This window comes from Gymnoscopelus microlampas, assembly GCF_963454915.1.
Source record: "Gymnoscopelus microlampas genome assembly, chromosome: 18".
Taxonomy (NCBI): Eukaryota; Metazoa; Chordata; class Actinopteri; order Myctophiformes; family Myctophidae; genus Gymnoscopelus; species Gymnoscopelus microlampas.
In genome coordinates this window covers 24,016,235-24,041,216 of record NC_139955.1, presented here as the reverse complement: position 1 = coordinate 24,041,216, position 24,982 = coordinate 24,016,235, and the positions used below count along the sequence as shown (strand labels likewise).

The 24,982-nt window shown below is 41.6% G+C and overlaps 1 protein-coding gene across 3 annotated transcripts in view; it reads left to right on the top strand.

Annotated features, from left to right (window-relative positions):
• mid2 (midline 2) overlaps positions 1 to 15,652 on the top strand; it is a 103,209-nt gene extending 87,557 nt beyond the window's left edge. For all 3 annotated transcript variants that reach the window (XM_084041953.1, XM_084041951.1, XM_084041952.1), the window contains 2 exons: positions 11,183 to 11,390; positions 11,686 to 15,652. In XM_084041953.1, coding sequence (XP_083898079.1) covers positions 11,183 to 11,390; positions 11,686 to 12,100 — 623 coding nt within the window. In that variant the 3' untranslated portion in view covers positions 12,101 to 15,652. The remainder of the gene's footprint in view (positions 1 to 11,182; positions 11,391 to 11,685) is intronic.
• The last annotated feature ends 9,330 nt before the right edge of the window (positions 15,653 to 24,982 follow it).

The window sequence follows — 24,982 nt, the reverse complement described above, 5'->3', positions numbered from 1 at the left end:
TCAGTGTCATCACCATCTCTTATCGTTTCCACTTAATTTCTCTCTTCTTCTCTCTCATACCATTTCCCTTTTCTCTCCTCAATTCCTTCCCTCTTTATTTTCTTTCCTGCACCATCATCACCCCAGCTTTATCGTTCTCTCATGCTGTCTCTTTCTATTAGCCCAGTGCCAGTTTTATCTCTGTACCCAGTGGTGCAGCTCATAGGCTTGTTGTTTTCACCTGCGCTCATGCATACACATGGCTAGTGTGGGTGATGCATCTCTCTCTCTCTCTCGCTCTCTCTCCCTCTCTCCCTCTCATATAATGGATAGATCCATACTTTACTCACTGGATTTTCTATTTAGATGGAAGTGCTTCCAGAGAGTCAGACATTCTCTGGCAGACAAGACACAGAGTAGGGAGTTGCTGGAATATTGAAAATGGGTCACAACTAAACTGATCAAAAAACATCTCACTTTTATAGGCTTATTAGACGGCCCCCTCAAGAGACCGCCGCCACATGAGCTCCAGCATCCAAGCTTTTTAGCACAGTACCCAAAGTTCTTACCCAGCAGTTGACGTGACTCTTTCTCTCTAGTAGATTGGAGGTTTTAGCTGTCACAATTGTTTTTGTGGGATGACAGGCTCCCAGGGCGTTTAGCCTAAGCTCATCATATTTCTAGCGTGGGCTTGCAACGCACAGAATACTGTGACAAGTAGCACAGATTCCCGGAAACTCATCCATCACACGTGTGTGGGGCTGTTCAAAAGAGGTACTTTGTCAAAGTACATCCGAATGATACACGTGAAACAACTTGAATGCAGCTAATTATGCTGGTATGGCAGCATAATACCAAGCAGAGTGGTGACTTGCGTGCCATTTGGCAAACGTGTTTATCTGAAGCAAAGTGCTGCTGCTGAAGCTGATGACATTTTTAGCATGCCGGTAGGCTATTCTGTAGTAAAGCAGTTTGATAAGCTTCCCCTTTGTTCTAATGAAATAGGTAATAAGTGAGCATAGAAGTCTTTTTTTAATCATTTGAACGTTATTAGAATTGTTTTGATACTCTTGATTTTTTTGGAAAATGTCAGCTACTGTAATGACCTGATGAAAATCTAGACGAATGTGCAAATACAATACAGTATTCCGTGAGAATAGAGAGGATAGAGGTACTATAGAGTGAGATCAAAGGGAAAGAGTTAAATAGAACAAATAAAGATCTATACATACCGAATACAGTTACATACAGTATGATATTTAGAACGTTGGCATATGTAGGTGTGTATGTACAGGTTATTTTGAAACATTAGCATCATATGCAGGTGGGGGTAGCAGCAGGTGCAGTGTAAAGACCATTTTACAGAAAGGTAAAACAAAACGACATATTTGGTTAAAAACCACCTCAGAGGCAGGTGGTAAAGCTGCCTTTTATGAAGGGTTCTTAACACAAATAAAGCTTATTATTTTCATTTGGCAATGCCACATGCCTGGTAGATCATACTCTCCAGACCAGTGTCATGTGCTGTCCTCAAACCCTCATATGCTTCTCCTACTGTATCTCCCATCTCTCCGCTCCTCCCTCTCTCCTCTTCTTTTCCGTTACCCTTGGATCTGGCATATCATCTCTCTCCCCCTCTAGCTCTCTCTGCCCCCCTCCCATTCTCATTTTATACCATCTGTCTATTCTTCCCAGAGGTAAAACTGTCACTTCATGCTGCCATGACAGTCATGCAGAGTAAGTGTGGCAGGCCTCTTCTCCCCTTACATGCTTACTATAATCCCATACACATTTACACAGGCTTTGAGTGTGTGTTCCTCACGTATAGGCAGCATTTGGGGACAACTGGTTGGACATGAAACCAGTTGATTGGAGTTGGCATGTCAGATAGAAGACAAACTTGTTGGGTTAGAGATTTTACAGAAGCTTCAAGAGGTCAGAATGAAGGTTGGGATTAGGGTGAGGGATAAGGATATACATTATGGAATGAATGTACAGTAAGTCAATGTAATGTCACCCGAACACTTTCAAAGTCGTGTGTGTTTGTGTGTGTGTGTGTGGGGGGGGGGGGGGTAGCCTGACAAGATTGGGGGGGGGGGGTGTTTTAGTGAAAACAGTGTCGGCTCTCAACTGTATGTACGATTCTGGGAGAAAGACAGAGAAAATGTTGATTCTACCACGTACCACCATGTAGCTCTAAAAGCTGACCATTGTGTGGTTTTACACCAAAAGTTATTTCTTCAAACCACCTACCGAATGTCATACTCAGCGGCAAGAGTCCCGTGGAGGCCCGCCCCTTCGGAGCGATCCGCAGTTCACTTAAGAAAATCACAGAGGTGGTCTTATAGACTTCAATGTTAAGGGCATCCCCCCTCAACCCCATATATATATATATATATATATATATATATATATATATATATATATATATATATATATATATATATATATATATATATATATATATATATATATATATATATATATATATATATATATATATATACACACACACATATATATATATATGTATATATATACACTATTTAAAGACTTGTGTAAAATGAAAATCATGTTGTGAAGTCCAAGGTTGACTTCAGGTCCCATTAAGACCAAGACCAGCTCTTTGCACCCAGCACAACTCAAGATGATGTATTCCACAGTTGCAATAGCAAAGTCACGCCATGCCAAGAGCTCCAAGTCTCACTGGATGCTATATCTCTCTCTGCAGTAATACAGACATGTGAAACGTCGCCCAGGTTCTTCAAACACACATGAATTAAACATGTTGCTGTGGAGAGAGTGCTCCATCCTGTAATATGTGTGCATGCATGTGTGAGTGCATGCATGTAAATGGTCTGCATTTCTATAGCGACTTTATCCATAGCGCTTTAACCACTTCAACCCTAGTGTCCCTATTCTGAGCATGTCATAATACTGTAGGTGAAAATTCAGCAAAAAGAGATTTGGTGTAGGGGAGAAAATGAGTGGACAAAGAATAGACCTCTTGGGGACCCTAGTCAACGAAGTATAAAGGGTTTGTACAGTCAAATTGTGGATTACATTCACATACACCAATGGTGGAGGCAACCATACAAGAGACACCACCCACATCGGAAGCAGGTCAGTGTCTTGCTCAATTGGCACTTCGTCGTGAAGCCATGATGAGCCAGGGATTGAACCGGGAACCCTCTGGTTCCTAGGCAGCCTGACCACTCTATACCTCCTGAGCCACAGCCACCCCATGTGTGGTGTGGATATGTGCATGTACTGTATTTGTATTTGTATTTGTGTGCGTGTGCGTGTGCGTGTGTGTGTGTGTGTGTGTGTGTGTGTGTGTGTGCGTGTGCGTGCATGTCAGAGAGACCTCTTTAGCTGCTGCCAGCAAAATGACCAGGTCCTCACATGACTGAATTCCAAAGAGGGAAGAGGAGGAAAAAGAGAGGCAGATGGGGAAGAAAGGTGGAGGGTGACAGATTGAAAGTGAGAGAGGTGTGGCATGTAGGAAGTGGGGTTCAGGAGAGGAGACATCAAATAGCTCTTTGCAGAGACGAGTGTCTGCAGCCCTTGTGGCCTGCAGTCCCCAAGGGCTTTACCATAGTATGGCATTTTTACCATGTAATGCTTAGTGTTAATTTAACTCTAAAAAGTGTTCAAATGTAACCAAGTGGACCTGTATGGGCCACACTGGGATTTTACTGTGTAGGCCTACTGTCAGTCACGATGCAGACAGATAGATGACATTACCTCTTCATCAGCCTGTGAACGAAGGAAGAAGCAGCGTGTACTATACACAAGCCAGCAGTAGTTTCATTAAAATGTGGATTTCTTGTAATGAAATGTATTACATACTGTTGTTAATTAGCACAACATGTTACTGCTTAATACAAACCGAAGCATGCTTTTCATATTCACACAAATGTATGTAACAGCCTTTTTTCTGGGCCACAAGATAAGAGCCATTATGTTTGATTTTAACCCATTAAGGCCTGAGGTTCCGATTCTACAATGTCTTGTAAATCCTAACAGTTTTTTGAAAAAACTCATGTTGCTATGTCAGTGGTTTTCAAACCTTTTCATGTCAAGGACCCCAAAATGTATACAGTGTATGTATTTGGCCCCCCATCTCAAAATATTTTGTTCCAGGGACCCCCAGAAGCAAAGATTTGAGTTACAAATGTTCGCTTTAAAAATATATATATTCAAAGACTTGCACACATTTTCTTGATTTTTCAAAAATAGCCAAAGTGTAAAAAAAAAAGCTTATTAGCTCAAATAAAAAAATGAGACAGATGCGTCCCAGGTCTTAATAGGTTAAAGCAGTGTGATGGACTGTACATTTGGTCGTACTGAAACATGAAATTGAATTAAGCAAGCAGGCTTTTGTCGTATTAGTCAGACGGCATATAGAATGGGAAGCCACATTAATTGAGGCAGCCTTTAGTGGAATGTTAACTGTTTATGTTATCTAATTGCCTGTCTGGCAGCTGGCTTTGTAATGAATTCATATCAACTAAGAATAAAGACAGAGGAACAAAAGGAAATTTAAATGTCAAATTGGAACAGAAACAACTAATTTGAATTTAGACCATCTGTACTGTCATGTGATGTACTGATGACGCTGATCTCCTATTGTGCAAAATGCTTTGATGTATTAGTCATTTATCTATGCATGTGAAAGTAGTTTTGTGATAAAGCCAGTCTCCCATGTGTACACATTATACATTTTCTTGATTTCCAGAACTAAAAAACACTGGGACAGCCCCTTGACAGATATCAGGATGTCCTTCCATCATACAAGCCTCTTAAAATAAAGCAGTTAATACACATGAACATTTCACACACATAAAAAGCCCATGAAAAGGCATATAGACGGTAACCTATTACCCTTCCTGTAATACAAAGCTTGTAAACATTCACATCTGTTCCCAGTTTGGAAAATATGAAAATCCCTGGGTGGTGGTGTTAGACTGTGGCATCAGTCAGAATGGCCTATCAAGTTAAATTCAGGAATGATTCCATCTTTATGTACCTCGTGCTGTTTGTTTGTAGAGGCCAGGCTGTCAATCTCTGAAATGGTGTCAGTCTATGTGGAAAATAGAAGCTATTCTTGGGGAAGTGAAATTGGTCCTCCTCTATACAGCAACCGCATTTCCAGACAAACACTCGACTGTGGACACGATATGAGCCTATTTGGGGCATTTCTATGTGAATGAAAAATAGCGGCTACTGACAGTGCGCCCACCTGTGTGTGTGTGTGTGTGTGTGTGTGTGTGTGTGTGTGTGTGTGTGTGTGTGTGTGTGTGTGTGTGTGTGTGTGTGTGTGTGTGTGTGTGTGTGTGTGTGTGTGTGTGTGTGTGTGTGTGTGTGTGTGTGTGCGCGTGCGTGCGTGCGTGCGTGCGTGCGTGCGTGCGTGCGTGCGTGCGTGCAGACTGGCAGTGTTGCATTCAGTAAGTCCAGGTGCATGAGCATGCATGTGAGTGCACAGTACATACAGATTACGTGTATTTGTATACAGTATATACAGAGTGTGTGTACGCGCGTGCGTGCGTGCATGTGTGCGTGCTGGCCCACTGTATAATATCGTTGGGGGCAGAAACCTTGTATGTCCATATTTCAACTTTTTATGTTTGGTCATTAACAACCTACAGTACTTTGTCGCTTGACTGTCGTGCGCGTGGTGAGCTTGTACTGTAGATATTCAATTCTTGCTATTTTTGAACAATTTTGAAAGTGAAAGCTGAAGTGTGTTTTAAAATATTTAACCAATGAAAGGTATTAAGAAGAGCTTGTGACTAAATAATAACTACATTGGATCCATTGGAACTTCCACTCTACAGCGACAATATACAGTGTACATATTACATGCACTGTGCCAGAAAATTCAGCCAGAACATATCACATGACAGGGCACCCGAGAGGCATGTCTCTCTACTTCCTGTTAAAGGACCTGTGATAATATTTACCCAGCATGCATCTCTGGTGACAGGCCTCAAGCTACCAACCCAGCCCCCAAAGTAAACAGAGGAGAGGAGAAGTGAAGGGGCTCCAAGGGGACGAATGACAAGGAAGGAGAAGAAGCGGAAAACAATGGGAGAAAAGATAAAGATGATAAACAGATGTGAAGGAAGAGAAAGAGAGAAAAAGAAAGAAAATAGAAAAATGTACTGGAGTAAAATACACCTGTATTAACCACTTAAATCCTATACAAGTTGTTGACCGGGCTCCCCCAGTGGTGTATGCTTCCTTGGCCCTCTCATTTTCTACCTCTACACAAAATCTCTCCGCCTAAAATAGCTGATATGCAAGCCAATGTATTGTGACACATTGTGAGCTTGTAGATCTGCTATTTTTGTGAATGTTATATAGTCCTAGAATAGGGACTCTAGGGTGGTGAAGGCTTTAAGAAAATGTGCTCCATCTTTAAGAATCTACCCATAACATCAAATTAGTAGGGCATCATCTAATACACACATATTAAGCAATCTTACTGACTGTGAAAATATTTATTTTCCACACTTTCTACATTCTCAAACCTACTCTTGCACCTCCTATGGGCTCTTCAGTCATAACCAAACTCTAAAACCAAATGTGCACCACTGTACCGAGAGCCCCGTTCTGAAATGATTGTGTTTTCAGGGTTTGAGCGTTATTCTCATGAGAGTCTAGGTGAAGATGGAAAAGTTAAGGACCAAATAATAAATGGAAAGAATTCAACAGAAAATCAGAGAATAGGAAAGAAAGATGGTAGATATTTGGAGATGGTAAGCAATACAAGGTAAGGGTCATAATCTCTCTGAGCATATGATACACACTTATCCATGTACAACAGTGCATTTCAGATTTCAAATGGTATGGAATAACTCCAGAGTGCAGTGAAGACATATAGAACCATTGTGGAGATACAAGACAGTGTTAGACAGCACCATGCATCTTTGATGTCACTTTTTCAGCTGCAATAATTGTTCAGAAATTTTCCATCATTCTCCATCTCCCTCATTACTCAGTCTTCTCAATCTATCCTCGAGCACCCGAAAAGGAAGGTGCACCAGGAAGGAAGAAGCACAAGTGAAATTGGCTGAATTGAAAAATAAAGTCTATTACGCAGATACTATCCTCCCTCAAGACTTTCAACTTTTTAAGGACCCTGTGGAATAAAGTGGGATTGAAAGCACGTTTTTCAAGTGGCCTCCAACATTCTTTTCCCCATATCCTCTTTGTTTGCATCTTCAGGGCCAGCCCAACAGACAGACATGTCTTTGACTGACTGACTGACTGACTGATGAAGTTACCAGCAGTGGAAAGTGGAAGTACATTGAGAGACAGCGAGATCCGAAACCGACCTCGACGTTGCCATGCCAGCGTCGAAACGCTACTGACGGCGTCGGTAGCGTCGGTTGCGTCGCGTCGCTGTCATTTGCTTAAGTACTGTAATGTTCTAAGTACAATTTTGAGTTACTTTAACTTTACTGGAGTATTTCCAATTTTCAATACTCCTCAGAGGCAATCCACTGCAATTATTTGAAAACTTGAGTTACTTTGTTGATTTTTATTATTATTACAAAACACACCAGCCGTAACCACTTCAGCCATATATAGCTTGTAGATCGACTATTTTTTTTTTACTTGTGAAATGGGACATTCTGCACAATGAGTACTTTTACTTTTGGTACTTTAAGTATATTTTGATGCCGATACTTTTACTCAAGTACATTTTTAATACGGACGGGACTTCTACTTGTAACAGAGTATATCTACTTAAGTAAAGAAATTGAGTACTTTTTACACCAGTGGAAGTTACAGCCAGTTGACCTAACAACAGACTAGCCAATTACAGAGCATTGGTCCCTCCAGGCTATGAGGTTTAATTAGTCTATCCTCAGTTGACCAACAACTAAATAGATAATTGCAAATCAATCATCCCTCCAGGTTATGCTATGATGTGAGCAGAATACACGACACGTCTCTGGTGTGTTCTGGCTTGTGAACGTGCAAGTTGGTTGTCTGCCTGGGGGATATCCCATGCTAAAGCTATCTGTGCTTAACTGAAAAGGTCCTGTTTAATTAACGTTGTTTCCCACTTAAGACTCAAGCCATAGCATTAACCCATTAAAACCGGGAAAGCATCTGTGTCATTATACATTTTAGCTCTATAGCAACATAGGTTTTTCACCTCTTATCGCATATTTTAACATTTTGTTTTTTCGTAAATTAACGCCCTACTTGATCATACTACAGCGTCACAAAAGCATAAAAAGTAGCAGATCCATAATGGGTTAACACAATACAGCCATGTCTTTGTCAACATCAACTCATACCAGGCTTGAACAATCATTTATTGTGCATGTGCACGGAGAACAGTCCAAAAGAGACCGGTAAGGCCTGAACCGCTGACCTAGCGGTCCGAGCACCTACATGTAGGCTCCAATATAGCCTTACAGCGTGTCACAGGTTCAAGTCCCGATCCCGAAGGCCTTTGTTGCGTGTCACTCCCCATCTCTCTGTCCCCGCTTCCTGTCTACCTACCGGTCTCATTTTTTTTTTTATGAGACCGGTGTTGCACTAGAACCAACCCTGCTGATGGTCATCATAACATCTTATTCTTCACTAACAACACCTTAGTAACACACTTGTGCAGTATGGTCACACATTTGATTCATATTGTCAGTATCAGGCTAGTCTGGGAGGCTTCGCCCCAAAGCATGTACAGCAGGGGCGCGGCCACTGCGTTCTGATTCAAATCAATAGCCAATGAAGAAAGGGGGGCGGGATCCACATGCAGTGGGTGTTGCATATAAATAGGAGCGACGGGAAGCAATTTCTCCTTGAGAAATTGCGGCCGCCATTGTTGTGTACTGCTGTTTGCTTCTCGTCGGACTGTTTAAACGAGTTGCACAGCTCTCAGACCGGTAAGAGGCGTGTCCGCTCAGATTCTGAGCGTAAGCTACATCCCGCGCACAAATACCAGGGCTCTGGCCCAGAAGTTCCTCGCCCCTCCCGTTTGTATGCGAGAGCTGGCGAAAACTTCTGGGAACTCAGATTAGTATCAGGCCAACAAGGGAGTCTATCCCCTTTTCAATGCCCTAGATTCCTGGGAGATGGGTTGCTGAGGTGGAGTGCCACACTTACCGCCAGTTCCCAGTACTTACTGAAGAACTTAGTTACCTAAGCCTATGCTTAGTTGGTGGTGACCGGGATCGAACCCTGAACCTTGCGGTTTCAAAGGCGAGTGGTCTACTGACTGAGTTACTTGTTCCCCTGTGATAGAAATGTGCCATTTACGCCAAACTTCCGACCTTTACATTTTCATTACACCAGAAACAGGGCCATTGCTGGCCATTTGGGTGCCCGAAGCATAATATTTTTTTTGTGGTCAACGTGCCACATCACGATAATTTTCAGAATGTAGATAGGCTACTTTTGCCATTTGTCATACAGTACCTGCAAGTGAGGCTTGAGCCTCATCTTGCAATTTCTTATTTTTTCTCTTCTCTGCCCTTGATTGTTGTTCATTTTTCCTCACTTCTTAATTTTCAAATGAATTGAATGAAATAAATTTCAAAACAAATGCACACTGCTCGTGCTCACTCATTGCCAGACCGGGCGGGGAGGAGGGGCAGCTTCAGCTCTGAGCAGATCCACATGGGCACACAACTTGAGGACACACACACATCGTGATTATTTAGTCGGAGAAAATATCAGTATCTAGGCTTATCTTATTGCCTGTAATGGTCTAATGCTATGGTTCCTCATTGTAGTTGTGTTTTTAATCTTACATTTAAATAAAATAATTAATTAATAAATCATTCCGTTATTATGATGATCGGCGTGGCTCATTTTAGTGCCCCCTTGGCACCGTGGTGCCATCCGCACGGTGCCTGGTGCTTCTAGTGGTGCTACTGACCAGAAACCTACCAGGCTTCTCATATAACCTTTCCACTTGGTCCGTGTTATTGCTTTATGCCTATGCCTTTTAACAGAAGAGAAAACATTTTTTTGTGTCTGATATTTCGGATGAGTGTGTGTGTGTGTGTGTGTATATGTGTTTGTCCTGCATCACGTGTTTCCTTTCCCCAATCTCGGGGCCCAGCCCCGGCTCTCAGGAGCCATCCCCTGGAAAGGCATGACAGAGCCCCAGTGTTTGGAAGTGGCTGTGCTGGCAGCGATAAGCAGTTCAAAGAAGAGAGCGCATTAATGTAATTGGCTGCCAGCAGCACATTGGCCCCGTCGTCTCATATCCACACGCAGTAACACACACTCACCATGCGGATTATAGGAAGAGGGCGAGAGAAAGAGGTTGGAGGGATACAGAGGATAAGAGAGTGAATGGGAAGAAGAGGGTGAAATAGGGAGACCAGGATGAATATTAGGGAGAGGGGGGAGGTGGGGTCCTCATTGTATCGTTCATTAAGCCGCAGGGGGCTCAGAGAGGCTGGAGGTGTCACAGTTAAATGTCGGGACTGGAAGGTACACAGCTGACCTCCCAACAGCCTGCAGAGAGACACACACAGGCACAAAACAATCTTTCCTCAACCTCCCCTTAAGTTCTCCACTTAACTCTTCTCTCTGTCGTTCACTTAGTTTCTCCCCTACTTATTTTTCCACCCATTACATCCAAATTGCAGGTGTCATATGGAATTGAATTGTTGCAAATGACAGTAATGCTTCTGCTGAATCGACCGACCACTGACGGCTGCTGCCATGGAAGTGAAGGCAATTTCCCCTGACTAATTCCAAAGTCTCTCTGATGGGAGTTACAGAGGACAGGAGTATCGGGTGGCTTGCCCTCCTATTAGGGAATGTTTTTACCAAAGGCTTTCAGAAGGCTCTGACATTTTAGAACCTCTATAGACCTCTACATTTCATTCATTCTATTTTGTTCCTGGGTCTTCTCGTGCACACTTCTCAGCCCACTTGCTACTTTTCTATCACTCTCTTATTCTTCCTCCTCTTCTTCCCCTTCTCTTTCTTTATTGCTCTCTTCCTTCCTTCTCTTCTTATACCTCTTGATTGCTTTTGTTATTCTGTATCTTTAACTTTTAATCCTCCACTGCCTTAAGAAACAAACAGCCATTGCATATCTGAAAACAGACTTTCCTGACAAAATCTGGCTATGCATCTTTCCTGAATGAATGAATTAGCCTCCTGCCTCTTAATCTGTCTTGACAAACAACTCACTCCCTCCTCTGCTTTGCACACCCAGGCCAGCCCTTCAAGCTAGACCCTAAGACAGCCCACAAGAAGCTGCGTTTGTCCAACGATTGCCTGACCATGGAGAAGGACGAGAGCTCGCTCAAAAAGAGCCACACACCGGAGCGTTTCAGTGGCACAGGCTCCTACGGTGCAGCCGGAAACGTCTTCATTGACAGTGGCTGCCACTACTGGGAGGTTCTCCTAGGAGCGTCCACGTGGTGAGACACATATGCCACACACACACACACACACACACACACACACACACACACACACACACACACACACACACACACACACACACACACACACACACACACACACACACACACACACACACACACACACACACGACTGTTATGAGTGCAGGGGAAGACCTTTACTGAAATTCAGTTGCCAATGGCATTACAGGAGTAAGAAACACAGAGTAGATTGTGATTCAAATCCCTCTTATGTGAACTGCATACTGTGATTAACCAACTGATTCCGTTTCTTTTCTCTGATCACCTGCAGGTACGCAATCGGCGTGGCTTACAAATCCGCCCCCAAAAACGAGTGGAGCGGCAAGAACTCGTCCTCATGGGTGTTCTCACGTTGCAATAACAACTTTGTGGTGCGCCACAACGGGAAGGAGATGCTGGTGGAGGCCAGCCTCCAGCTGAGGCGGCTGGGCGTCCTGCTGGACTACGACAACAACACACTGTCCTTCTACGATGCCATGAACTCGCAGCACCTCCACACCTTTGACATCTCCTTCCTGCTGCCGGTGGCACCCACTTTCATGATCTGGAACAAGTCAGTCATGATCCTGTCCGGACTGCCCGTTCCTGACTTTGTTGACACCAGCACTCTGGACCAGCAAGAGCAGCAGATGGGCCTGTGCCGTCAAGAGTCCCCATATGTGTCCGGGATGAAGTCGTGCCACTGAGAAAAGCCTAGCTGATGGCCTCTTGCAATGGCCAATTAGACCCCTCCTGGGCCTGGAAGCCGGGAGACACTGTCAATGAGACTGAATTCTGCTATACCCTCCATTTTTAAGTGTGGACTTCTTTCTTTCTACCCTATGGATGAGGAAAGGTTTGGAGAGTCGTATACTGGTCCAGCAATTGTAAATCCAATACGCTAGCAACCGCCTAATGCTCCGAAGATTCATCACTGAATGGCATACTGTTGGCAAGAGGGTTGAAAGATTATAGTCTCCAGTCAACCCCCGATTCATCAGATGGCCTGTCGTCGCTGAGGAAGAGGGGTTGGTTACTCAATTGGACAGGGCTGGACTTCTGGTCTGTCTTGATTAAATCTTCCTTTTTTATTTTTACTTTAGAAGGAAGAACAAAGAGAGTATGTCATTGTATTAACACATCACAGTTTGCTGGTACAGCATATATACAGTGAGAATTTCTGATATCTCTCTAGCAAGAGGCCAAAGAGTAGGAGGTGGAGTGCGAGAGAAATCAATGTCAACGCAAGGGATACAGGTGCAACTGTATAGTATTCCACTCTGAGTGATTGGGGCACTGCTTAAAATGTTAGCTAACCATGTTGTGTGATGCTTTTATGCAATTTGAAGCATGCACATGCTGAGAATTAGCTGTTAGCTATAGTAGTGCCTTCCAGTAGCCTACTTTACTTTCTTGACCAGAGGTTCCCATCTTGCTAATGCTACCCAGTGTCAGCTGTGGACCTATATTTGGTGCCAAAGAGTGTACAGCTGCACTCCTGTTCTCACTGTGCATGTGCCATACCTTCAACAGCTATAACTGGTCCTAACTAAATTGTCCGTATTCATAATTTACTCCCAGATTTGACCCAGCTGTGTATTGTGGTTTCCTTTTGGCTTAAAGGTTGCCCGTTGTTGACCGTCTGATGTTCAGGAAGTGTTTTGTTGTTTCTGAATATTAACAAAATAATAGGAGGTTGACTCACACACATGTGACTACTCGTCTTGTATCATAAGATGTTTATTGAACCGTACAGGAAAAAGTGTTGATTAATTTATGATAGAAATGACATGGTTTGCTTTTATCGTTGAACGCAATGTATTCATGATGCACTTTTTAGATTGACACTATCTACCCTCTATGAGTGTTTAAAAAAAGAAATGGGGCTGAATTTTGGCAGGGCTGAAAAGGGGAGGTAAGGGAGAAGTAGCTCCCCCTGGTGTCGGCGTTCATTCCTGAGAAAGTCCATAGTCATTCTCTTTAACAGATAACAAAATGGTCTTGATAAATTTAATGCATGTAATTTAACAGAACAGACATTTTGCCAAACTACTATTACAAAACTGCAATCTATAAACTATAATAATAATTTGAAGTTACTATAATTTAATTGTGTCTTTGGCAGCCAACAAATACAATAAATAAAGGAATATTGCTTGTGTACGGAAAATGATTTCCCATTATGTATGATTTGATGCATACTGCAATATGATCTCAGATACACTTTGGCCAAATGAAGCCTTTTCTCACTGTTTTGAACGCAAGTACCAGTGGCAGCATGGTTGCTTTCCTTCCCCATAGATTTTTTATATAGCATATAGCGAATATAACTTGTATAGAAAAGGGATACGATTATGACATTTATGCCATTTTTATCACAATGAAATGATGATAAACTAATGCATAAAAAAGTTCACTCTATTCAGGGAAGGAGGGGGTCAACGCTTTAGCCGTCAGTCTTGATATCATGGCATGATTACGTGTTTTCCTCCGGGATTTGCTAAAAACACACACGTACCAACATACAAACACACACACACGTACATACTGTAAACATGTTTAGTTCGGTTTGACTTTGACGTGGTAATGCATGATACATTGTAGGATCCCACGCTAGGAAATATGTGAAATCTAAGCATCTTGTTAATGTTCATCACCAGGTCATGTTTGCCATCAGTCACTGACACACTTGTACACACTTGATCTTGAACACTTGTTGCACATTCCACTGCTAGTCCACCAACACTTAGAACCCAGCCCAATCAGTGGTTCTCAAACGTTTTAATTTTACGGAACTGAGTTTGGTATGCATTCAGACCATCCACAGACCATTTTAACTCAGAGAGTGTACAAATGTAACCAAATGGACCCGAAAGTGTCCATTTGGTTCCATTTGTAGACTCTCTGAGTTACAATAATTTAGCTGTGGAACCCCTTCAAGGACCCCCGGTGGTCCCCGGGCCCCACTTTGAAAACCACTACTCTAAATTAACATTTGATAGCCTTTGTGTGAGGTATGATATCTCTCCGGTTTGATATTCAGGTAGCTGGTTAGTGTCAGACAATCAAACGTGCACTGCTGTATATGCAGGTAGGCTATGTATAGTAAGGATAAGGATCCATCCATGTGATACCTGAGGTTCTGTTAAAAATGTTTGCTTATTCTTTTTTACATGCAGCCTGGTTGGATTCCATGTGTATGTGTACAAGCCAGAGAACACGTTCATACTACTGATGACCCATGGCCATCTTCACTCTCTATCAGTGGGTAACTGTATTGTATGTATTGTTTCAATGCTGAATGTTCTGTCATATTTCTACTTTGCAGCTTAAGATCAGCAAGTCTCTGCCAATAAGGACTCAAATGATTTACTTACTACTGTAGTTACATGATGATTGATATGTCACCTTAATTGAGTCAGGTCCATCCCATAAAGTTAGCTTTCATGGGAAATACAGTGACATTTTTGTAATACCTGTTCACTTGCTTACAAAACAAAACAAAAAGCCACATGGTAACTTTTTCCTTCCGTTTTCACGTTCATTTACAGTACTTCATCGCTGTTCACTTTGTCAGTCTTGACCATTCAAGTGATAGATTGACTGAAAAGCTTCTGACGGAAGGGATTGTTGTTATGTGTTGATTGATTTGTGATCTGGACAGACAAAGTGGAACTCATTTATACAAGTGTTGGCCAGGTCACTGCATGTCTATGTGACCTCACTCCTGGTTCATTTTACCTTATTTCCTGTGGGGTTGGGTTTTCTTCTGATTTTGGATTGATCATTGATTCATATCTGCAAATAATATCCCATCAAAAGTGAACATTCAGACTTGCTCATTGCCATACATGTCAGGTAGTTTGCAGTGCTTTTCTTTTTCAAAACAGTAAAATATATACAGTGGATGATTTTCAGTTGCTACACACTGATTGTAGTGCAGTGAAATACCTTAGAAAATGCAATAGATTCTCCTCTTCACTTTTCCGTTTGCGTTCATTGGGAAATTATTTTTTACAACTCAAGAGAAATGCGCTCCTCTCCTTTTGGTATTTGGACCTTCACGAACAGCACAAAATGAGCAATGTGTTGCAGTCACATAAGGATTTCTGTTTCCATAGATATATTAAAGATACTTTTAGCCAGAAAGGAATGTAAATCATAGGGGGAAATATATATTATATAAAATTGTATAATTACAAAAAAAATATATGAACCAATGTTATTTATGTGAATTTAAGTCCAATTAAAAGTCTGATCCCAAATGTGTTTTAAATGTGGTTCTTCATCTATGTCTGCAAAGTTGTCCACCAGAGGGTGCTGAAAATACCAAAACAAACTTAAAACACACTACCCAGTACCACATGCCAAATTGAACTATGCACAAGGCACACCTAAGGTTGTTAGGTCACTAATACATTTTGCTTTAGGGCAACTTATAGAGAGATAACAACCTCAACAGTCATATTAAGTGACTATATAAAGAAATACTAAGACATACAGTAGCTCAGTAACTCTTGTATCATGAAACCCAAGGCATCAATAACGAACATATTTTATAAATAAGTCCTGTTTAGCTGTTGTTGGGATATTGGCCAAGTACGTATGCACATACCTGTAATTTGTCCTATATGCCGTTAACCCATTATAACTATGAGGAACAGTGGGCAATTATTGAACAGTGCCCAATAAGCAGTTTAGGTCTTGCTCAAGGACACAAATTTAGCAGGAGCAGGGAATCGAAGCAGCGATGCCTCCTGAGCCATTGCTGCCCTGCAATAACTCTTCAAACAGCAATTCGCAGCACATTGAACAGTATCTACTTTGGAAAAACACAACATGCTGTTGATTGTAAAAATGTCTTCTAAATCCCAACAGTTTTCTGAAACGCCTATGTCGCTATATTAGTGGTGCGCAAACCTGTCAAGGAGACATGCGAAGTGACGCGCTATGAGCTTGGAGATCTACTATTCTTTAATAGCCAACCAATAAAATGACACAGATGCTTTCCCGGTTTTAATGGGTTAAAACTTGTAAAGGGAATGGCACAACATGGCAGCAGAGCATGCTGACTGGGCAGGAGGATGGCAGTGATGCCTGTAGGCTGGCAGGTCATCCAGAGCCCAGGGTTAGGTTAGTCGGGCTATGCCCACTTAGACTTCATCTGTCACCATTGGCACAAGGTAGCGTCTCATTAATGCCCCACAATCACAGCCTGCAAGCATGGCATGATTGCTGACCCCAAAATGTGAACAATGTGCTCACTCATTGCTCAAACTGAAACTGGCCTGTGCTTGCTGCCGTTTCTTTTAGGTAAAGAAAAGGTAAAAAAGATTAGGTTCATAAGATGGTTAAATTCATTGACTTCTTTTGCAGAGGAATACAAAATGATATTAAGAGACTGTCCTGTAATTGGAAGGTCAAACATTTGGTCCTCCATGACACTAGGTGTTTGCCCTAATAAAGTTTCTTTTGGATAAGATAAATTTATACCACCTCCTCCAGGTGCACCAGTTTGTAGTTGAACTTGCACTCTGACCTCCCTTTGGAAGGGGCAGCCAAAATGACAAATGTGCACCTTCAGGCTTACAAAATCATGAATCCCTATGACCTTGGATATGGTTGAATCTATATTTATGAATATTAGAACACCTTTTCCTAAACAAGAACAAGCTAGATATTTTACATTTTAGAACTGTTAACAGTACTGTAAAATAATCAGTTGGTGTAATTTAATATTACAATCAATGACACAAGAATAACGCAGGATTTCTGATTCAGGGTGGATTCCCCCTTTGCGTGTCAACAATTGCCAATAATACAGGGGGTGTGTCATCTTACTAGAAAATACAAACTGCCTTGAGTCACTGGAAAACATAGGAGGTGCATTTTATTGAATGAGCATGAAATATTTTGTCCTTTGGGTAAGACTTTATCAGGCCATGGTAGCCTAGCTGTGACAGATTACAGGCCCCAGCAGGCTCACAGAGTCCTGCACAGTTAGCTGCAGCGAAGGAAACAACAATTTTGGGCAATGTGCCCTATCTGTCGCGGTGCCTTCCTTTACGTGTACTACTGTATATGACAGATTAGCCAGCGGCTAAATGTGACACCCACTCTGTCTCTGTTCCCTCAGTCAGCCAGCTATAGCTAGCTAGCAAGCAGGCTGTAGGAGCACCCCGTAATTACATTTCTAATTGCAGAGTAATTAGGGCTTCCCACGTAGCTCGTTAAATCATTTGTCACCCCTGCCTCTCATGTGGCATAGAACAACAGTCTAATTAGACCAAATGGAAAGTCTACATGTTAGTAAGACTGTCACCACTACCTGTAGCCTGGGGTTTGTACAGATAATAACATAATATTTTAGAGCTCATAATAATAGTAATGATGATGATTATTATTATGAAAATAGCACAGCAACAGTCAACATAATCATAATCCATTAAAGGCTTACTGAAACAAGCGTCTAACAACAATGTAGCCTTCCTTAGCTATAGAGGATATGCGTGTGACATCATCATCAAACCCGGAAGTTATGCAGGAATGCCTACTGAGTGTCAAAAAAATACTTTCTGGCCTTGACAGCCCATGCATCCAAACAGAAAAGTCATATCTGATTGCATTAAACAACATTAAACAATGTTAAACTAATTTTGCATGTTTCTTTGCCACTCGATGTGCCATTCACTTTAAGCATGCGCATATCCTCTATTGATAGTAAGTTAACAGTAGTCTAAACCACTGTAGGGTATGGCTAAGTATGTCACCTGAGTCAAACTAATTGTGATGACACACTTGTAAATCGAGCTAATTGATGCACACATGATAACACGGGTATGGTCACACAACTGTGGCAAGGTGTCCCATGTTAAGTGATGCACTTTTAAAAGCGTCAACGGACTGTGTCCTCACATATGCTCATAAAGAGCCATTATCATCAGTCGAGTGTCCAGGGGCTGGCATGGGCCATCTCCAGCACTTCACACCTCCACTGCGTCACAGCTTGTAGATGTGCTTTTTTTGGCGAGTGACGCCGACACGTCACAAGATGCCTGAATACACAAATCAATCTGATCACTTGCAAATAACAGTGTCAGTCCTTAAAATCTGATTTGAGAAACCAATCAGATTTGCCTGTACAAAGCCATATAGTCCAGATTATTTTTCTCTCCTAACATTAGATTGTGTCATCACAGCTAACTTCACAGAAAGAAAACAGACCCAGATTTGTCAGCACCTGTGGCAAAGGTGCACATCTGTTCCTGTCACCAAAGTATCATAGCTGCTATGTCCTGTCAGGGACACCAATACACAGCTGTTTGTGATGACCTACAAACCCACATCAAACAGCAGCCTGCTGTGTTCAACACAGCTGCTGTGGCTGTACCAACGCTGATGAAATTCTGGTCATCTCTCATCACTGTCCAGAAGAGCCTTGTTTAATTTCCATCTGCTTGGCCGGAGGACAGGTGCTTTGTAAAACTGGCTGGCTCAATCAGATGCTTGTAGAAAAAACAGTCCTGAATTAATGTGTGTGCAAGTGGCTAGTGGAGTGTATTTATACTTTAGTAAAGCTAGAGTAATCGTGATGGACTTTCTCAAGGAGCCAGTTCATTTGGCATAGCCAGTTCAATGTCGCCAATTCATTTGGCTACATTCACTAAAAAGAGCCATTCATTTGGCTCATTCGGTGCATCCCTTATTTCTGCACATAGAAGGTGGCAACCTGGAAGGGAGGTTCACAAAGCTTGCTGATTGTTGTAGAAATGTATAGTGCACAGCAGTAGAGAGGACAACAGGCTGTCGGCACAATTTTGTCCAGTCATAGGCCACCAATTTTAAATATTATAACTCTTTTCCACACTACGCAAACCTTGCGTGGATGCAACTTATTAACTGTCTTTTTAAAGTAATACAAATGAACTGCTGGTGGACCTGAGACATCTTTACCTCCCCTAAGAGTGGATGAATTAAGACCACCAAGGACGGGAGAGAGAGCAAACAACTGGCTGCTTGCCTGTGGGTTGATGGAAGAGAGCTATGAACCCTGGGAATTACGGACCTAAACAGGCTGTAGATCACTTGAGCCTTAGAGCTCCATTTCTATCAAAGAAACCTCCTCACTTCTCTCTCTCTCTCTCTCTTTCTGTCAAACCTCTCTCTCATCTTTCTTTCACTGTCTCTCTCCCTTTCTCTCCCTACCCGTTTCTAGACATGTCAGTCCAGTCCAGGCTGTCTCATCTCTTTCAATCTTCACTCTCTACCCCCCCCTTCTCTCCGTCTGTCTTACACTATACAAGACACACACACACACCCACACTCGCACGTGCACACGCACACGCACACGCACACGCTGCCTGACACACACAACTATCTAGATTAATCCAACAGGAGGGAATCAATCAGCTGTCCCTGTGGTGTTCCCGAGAGCCCGGTTTGGGCCTTGATGGCTCCTCCTGACAGACATCTGATGTAGGGCTGTAGCAATCGATTATTTTCTCAGCGATTATTGTCCTTTTACTTTTTCTATTAAACGAATAATCGAGAAGCGATTTTTTGAAAATGTATTTAATGAATCAACGTAAAAACATTCTAATATTTTTTACAATCGACTGTGATGAACCTCTTAAGCCCCATTACTTCATCATACAACAGTGGCGCATGAAACTAGTGAAAATAGTTAATCTACAAGCTCACCAGCTTGTCGGCTATTTTAGCTATTTAAAAATTAGATGGAATGAAAAAAACGTAATAAAAAAAAATCCCCAAATTAATATTATATTTTTTTCATCAATTACATCGATTAGTTTGAGTAACTGTTGCATCCCTAGAACGATGGTGCTGTGGAAAAATCTCCACCTCTCCTGTCTACCTCCAAGTCTGTCTCTACATTATGTGTCTGTGTGTCTCACATGCAGTCTCTGTCTCTCGCCCCCTCTCTCTCTCTTTCAGGTCTATACCTATTCTAAACAAAGGTTGTATATTTCACACACTGACGGGTTTATGTTCATAGGAAACGGGAAAGGGAAATGTTGTCGTTGGCGTAGCTAAGGCATACAATCATAAAATGACATGAGTGTCATTTTGCCAGCTTGGTTGTGTAAAATGTTCACCTCAGCACTTGTCTGTGACCTGTGATTGCAATACTGTTCAAAGTCCACTTAAAGGTAGGGTAAGTGATATTTTTTGGTCAAAACAAAAAGTATTTTGTTAAAAGGTCAAAATACTATATTCTGATAGTAATCATTGCTATAGAGTGTTTTTTCAGTAACAGGAGTCTCCCTGTCTCTCCAGCTCTTTAATAAACAGAAAATACATTTTTCGGTAGGTGTCAAAATCTCAGCCAATCAGGAGAAAGTACCCATTTTTAAGCTTAATTTGTATAGTGTTCCAGTTCCAATTTTGTCTGCTCATTTCTTAGTGTCATCACTTCCAATTTCACTTGTTTAATCTGTATCCTGATTGAGTTCTCTGTCCTGGTTGGATAAAATTGGAAATGAAACTGAAACTGAAACGAAAATGCATTTTCTGTTTTATAAAGAGCTGGAGATACAAGGAGACTCCTAATACTGAACAAACACTCTATAGCAATGAGTACTATCAGAATGTAGAGCTATTTAACAATTATTTTTTTAAACCAAAGCAAATCACTTACCCTACCTTTAAGCTTGTAAGCAAGATTGTCTCCCAGATTGAGTACTTTCATTTTCACAAAACAATCCAAAAGTAGTTTTGGCTTTACTGGTGGGGAAGCATCTCAGAGGAGTCTTCAATCATTCCTCACCACAACATTCACAGCTGAACGGATGAAGAAAACACAGCGATTTCTCATTTCTAAATTAACGGATGAATATGAAGTCATCTGTGAGGTTGGTATGTAGCCGGAAATTGATTAACCTATGTTAATTTTTCAAGGTAATTGGGAAAACAAAAGGGTTTATTTTTACTGTTTGGAAAGGTCTCTCACTTACTTTTTCAAGAATAATTATATAATATGAGGTATGGAAGGGACTTGATTAGTTACATTCAGAATCAACCACAGTATCTGAAACAACAGTTTTAATTTTAAAGTGCATTCATGTTGTTCTCATCCTCTATCTGAAATGCCACAAAGAGATGTTGAAATGTGGACATTTCCACTGTGCGTGCGGTGTGCCATTCACAACACAATATGACTCAAGAGTCTTCCCAAACAAAACACTTGCTCCTGAAGTATGAATTTACCTTCAGGCCACATAGCCCATAACCAACACATCACGTTTACTGCACAGAAGTGAGCTTTCTCTGAACAAAACCTACAGGGGGTGTCACTACTAGACAATGAAAAGCAGGAGGTGTCCAGGTGGCACATATGTAAAGTTCCTGCTCACCAATGTGGAGACTGGGATTTGATTTGATTTAACTATCAGGCTCCTCAACTGCGGAACCTTCTCCCAGGTTGGTCTGTGAGGCTTGCCTGGAACTAGCCTTTAGCTATGCTGCTAGTGTACCCGTTTCTTCTTGTATTAAGTAGTAGTACTAGTGTCTGTTTTGTAGGTGTTTGTATGTATACACACATGTATTAAATACAAATATTTGAATAATAGCCATGCTGCTATATTAGACTTCCCATGGCACACCCAACACCTCTCTCCTCCTCTCTTCCCCATTCCCTTTCCATCTCCGTAATCTCTTCTCCATTCTGCTCTCCCTCTCCAAACCCTCCCTCTCTATACCCTTCTCCTCTCCCTCTTCATCTCCATCCTCTCTCATACTCCTTCCTCCTCTCCCTCTCCATCTGTATGCACTCATGTCCAGTCAATGCCGCCAGAATTTCTGTGCTTTCTCGTCTCACAGGCTCCTATGAATTGTGATTGCAGAGTTGCAGACGTCCGGCTGCGTATCGAGGGTTTTCATGGAATATTGCTGCACTGCAGACTATTAATATTTGTTATTATGGTATTCTTGTTGCTGCTGTCTATCTTGTGGGGGGCAAGGTTCTCTCTTTCACCCCAGACATGGCCACTCTAGAGCCTGCAGGTTCCCTCTAGGTTTTTCTTGTTATGGGGCAGTTTATCCTTTCACAACTGCCAAATGTATACTCAGAAGGTAAACGCTGGTTCTCTGCTCACCACAAGTGTCTTGAGACAACTTGTGGTGATTTGGCACTAAATTAATTGAGAAGAAAATGCATGTGTATCAGAGGAGATATGTAGTTGTCTACAACACCCTCCCGGGCCTCCCCAGACTAAACATGTACTACTGTGTATACACATGTGGGAGGGGGGAATTGTATAAGTTGATTTGTATAGCACATTTCAACAAGGCTATTCAATGTGCTTTACATAAAACATAAAGCAAAGGAGGAGAGAGAGGGGAGAATTGTTTTAAAGTGAGAAAAAAGTAAGCAAAAATAAAAAGACAATGAAAACCAGCAAGAACAATTTGTTTGGACTCTGAAGACCTGTCTCACAAGCACTTGTTCAGCACCCTGTGGCATAACTCAGCAACCTTTTCTTCAAATTGACTGATTGGCGCTGCTCGGTATAGTGGTTTGCGAGATTGGCCGCGGACGGACAGGATTAGCAGTGGACAGACACGGACGGACACACACACAAATTTGGGGTAAATACATACATACATACATACATACGGAAGACCACTCTTCCAGATTGCTTGCCCGCCCCTTAGGTGCCACGCTGTAAAACAAATCACTCCTCTACTTTATACGGAAGAGTGGAAAGTAATGGCAGTCTCCTGGTCTCTGCACAGGCAAAAAAACACCTTTATATGGTGTCTGCCTATAATAAAAGCCATTGGACATTAAGCTGCTTGTCAGAGCGTGCATGTGATCATGCACTTCAAGACTCAACTACCATTTAATTCATGCCCTGCCAGTGCACAATAATAAAATAAAACAAAACTGAATCTTTTCTGAAACTCACTGCCTTATTCAAGGATAAAATTACTGTTTGAAGAAGAAGAGTACTCAAGTCTTCATTAATGAACTTAGTCGTCAAAATTGTCTGGACTTGGTGTACTACAGCATTCAGAAACCAAGGGCTTGTCACAATGCCATCAGTTAATGCATTCATTAATAAATAACATATCATTCCCCACAATATAAATATTAATATTTACTAAATTAGATAAATTGTTACATTTGTGGTGTTTACTTCAGTGCAGATTAGCCCAATTAATACACTGCCGCCCAGCTACAGTACTGTGCAGTGTAGTCAAATCTATTTGACTCGTCAGTCAATGCAATGAACTGTGCACCAGGTGCTAAGGTCCTTCAAGCTCAAGTTCATTATAATCAGAATGAAAAGCTGTTCTATTTATAGAACATCAAAGTAGTAAGTACTGATGTGCAGAGCTAGCAGCCAGAGGAGGATCACTTCTCCTCCTCTCTCAGATGCCATGTTGTTTACCAGTGGTTCTCAAAGTGGGGTCCGTGGACCCCCAGGGGTCCTTGAGAAGGTTCCAGGGGAATCCCAGCAAAATGAGTTAATACAGCATCATAGTCAGCTTAACCACTTTAAACCTATATACATCAGCTATTTGAAAATAGTAGATCTACAAGCTCTGCTATTGTCAAAAAGTCTTGAAAGAAATGTGAATAATTTGGAAAATGTTTGGGGGTCCCTGCCACTAAATATTTTCAGATGGGGGTCCGCTGTCAAATTAATATTAATTTGGGGGTCCTTGACATGAAAAGGTTTGAGAACCACTGGTTTAGACTGCTGTTGAAGGGGAAAGGGCCCCTGGCCTGTTGCTTTTCAGTCAGGTCAACAACCTTACAGTGGAATTGGGTGTTTCTCGCCGTTAACATTTCCACAACTGGTATTGATGTTGGTGCATTAAATCATATCATTTAATGCAATTTGCTTCAATTCTGAAGACTCATGGGAGACTGTTCTAATACTCACTACTCGAGTATCTCTTAACTTTTGAGATTAGAATAATTCTGGATCATATTCTATTATCTTATATTTTATTTCCCTTACTCGGTGGATGACTGCTTTTGTAAACTGTGCTACTTGCAGGTAGTATGCAAACATTTCTTGATGAATTCATGCATTTTAAACTAAAATCACTATTGCCTTTTCTGCACAAACGTCACATCCTGTGACATTATACTGTATGCCCCTACCAAGGACACGTCTACTCTAAATGTCTCCTTATTGAATACATTTTACGTCTGGATGAGGATAACACATTAGTTCAAGGATAGTTATTTGTAGAGGTGATAACTAATGGGGTGGCATCAGCATGAATAAAACTTGATAAATATCAAAGGGTTAGACGGACATCAGAAGAGGTTGGATATTAATGATAACACAGAGGATCACTTAGCAAGATCAGACAGTATTGTATGTTTTACTTGAGGCGAAATATCCCAATAATTTATCCATGTTTTGGATCAAGGCCAACCAGCCACATTATGGTTAGCACTGTCTCAACAGGGCATGTATTTAACCACTGCTATACCATCTTTGGGCCTCTCTCTACCAGAAATGAGAACGTTTATTTTTATATAATTTATTGTATTCTTAATACATCAACGAATAAACAAAATGTATCAACTAAATCGATTAGTCTGATTA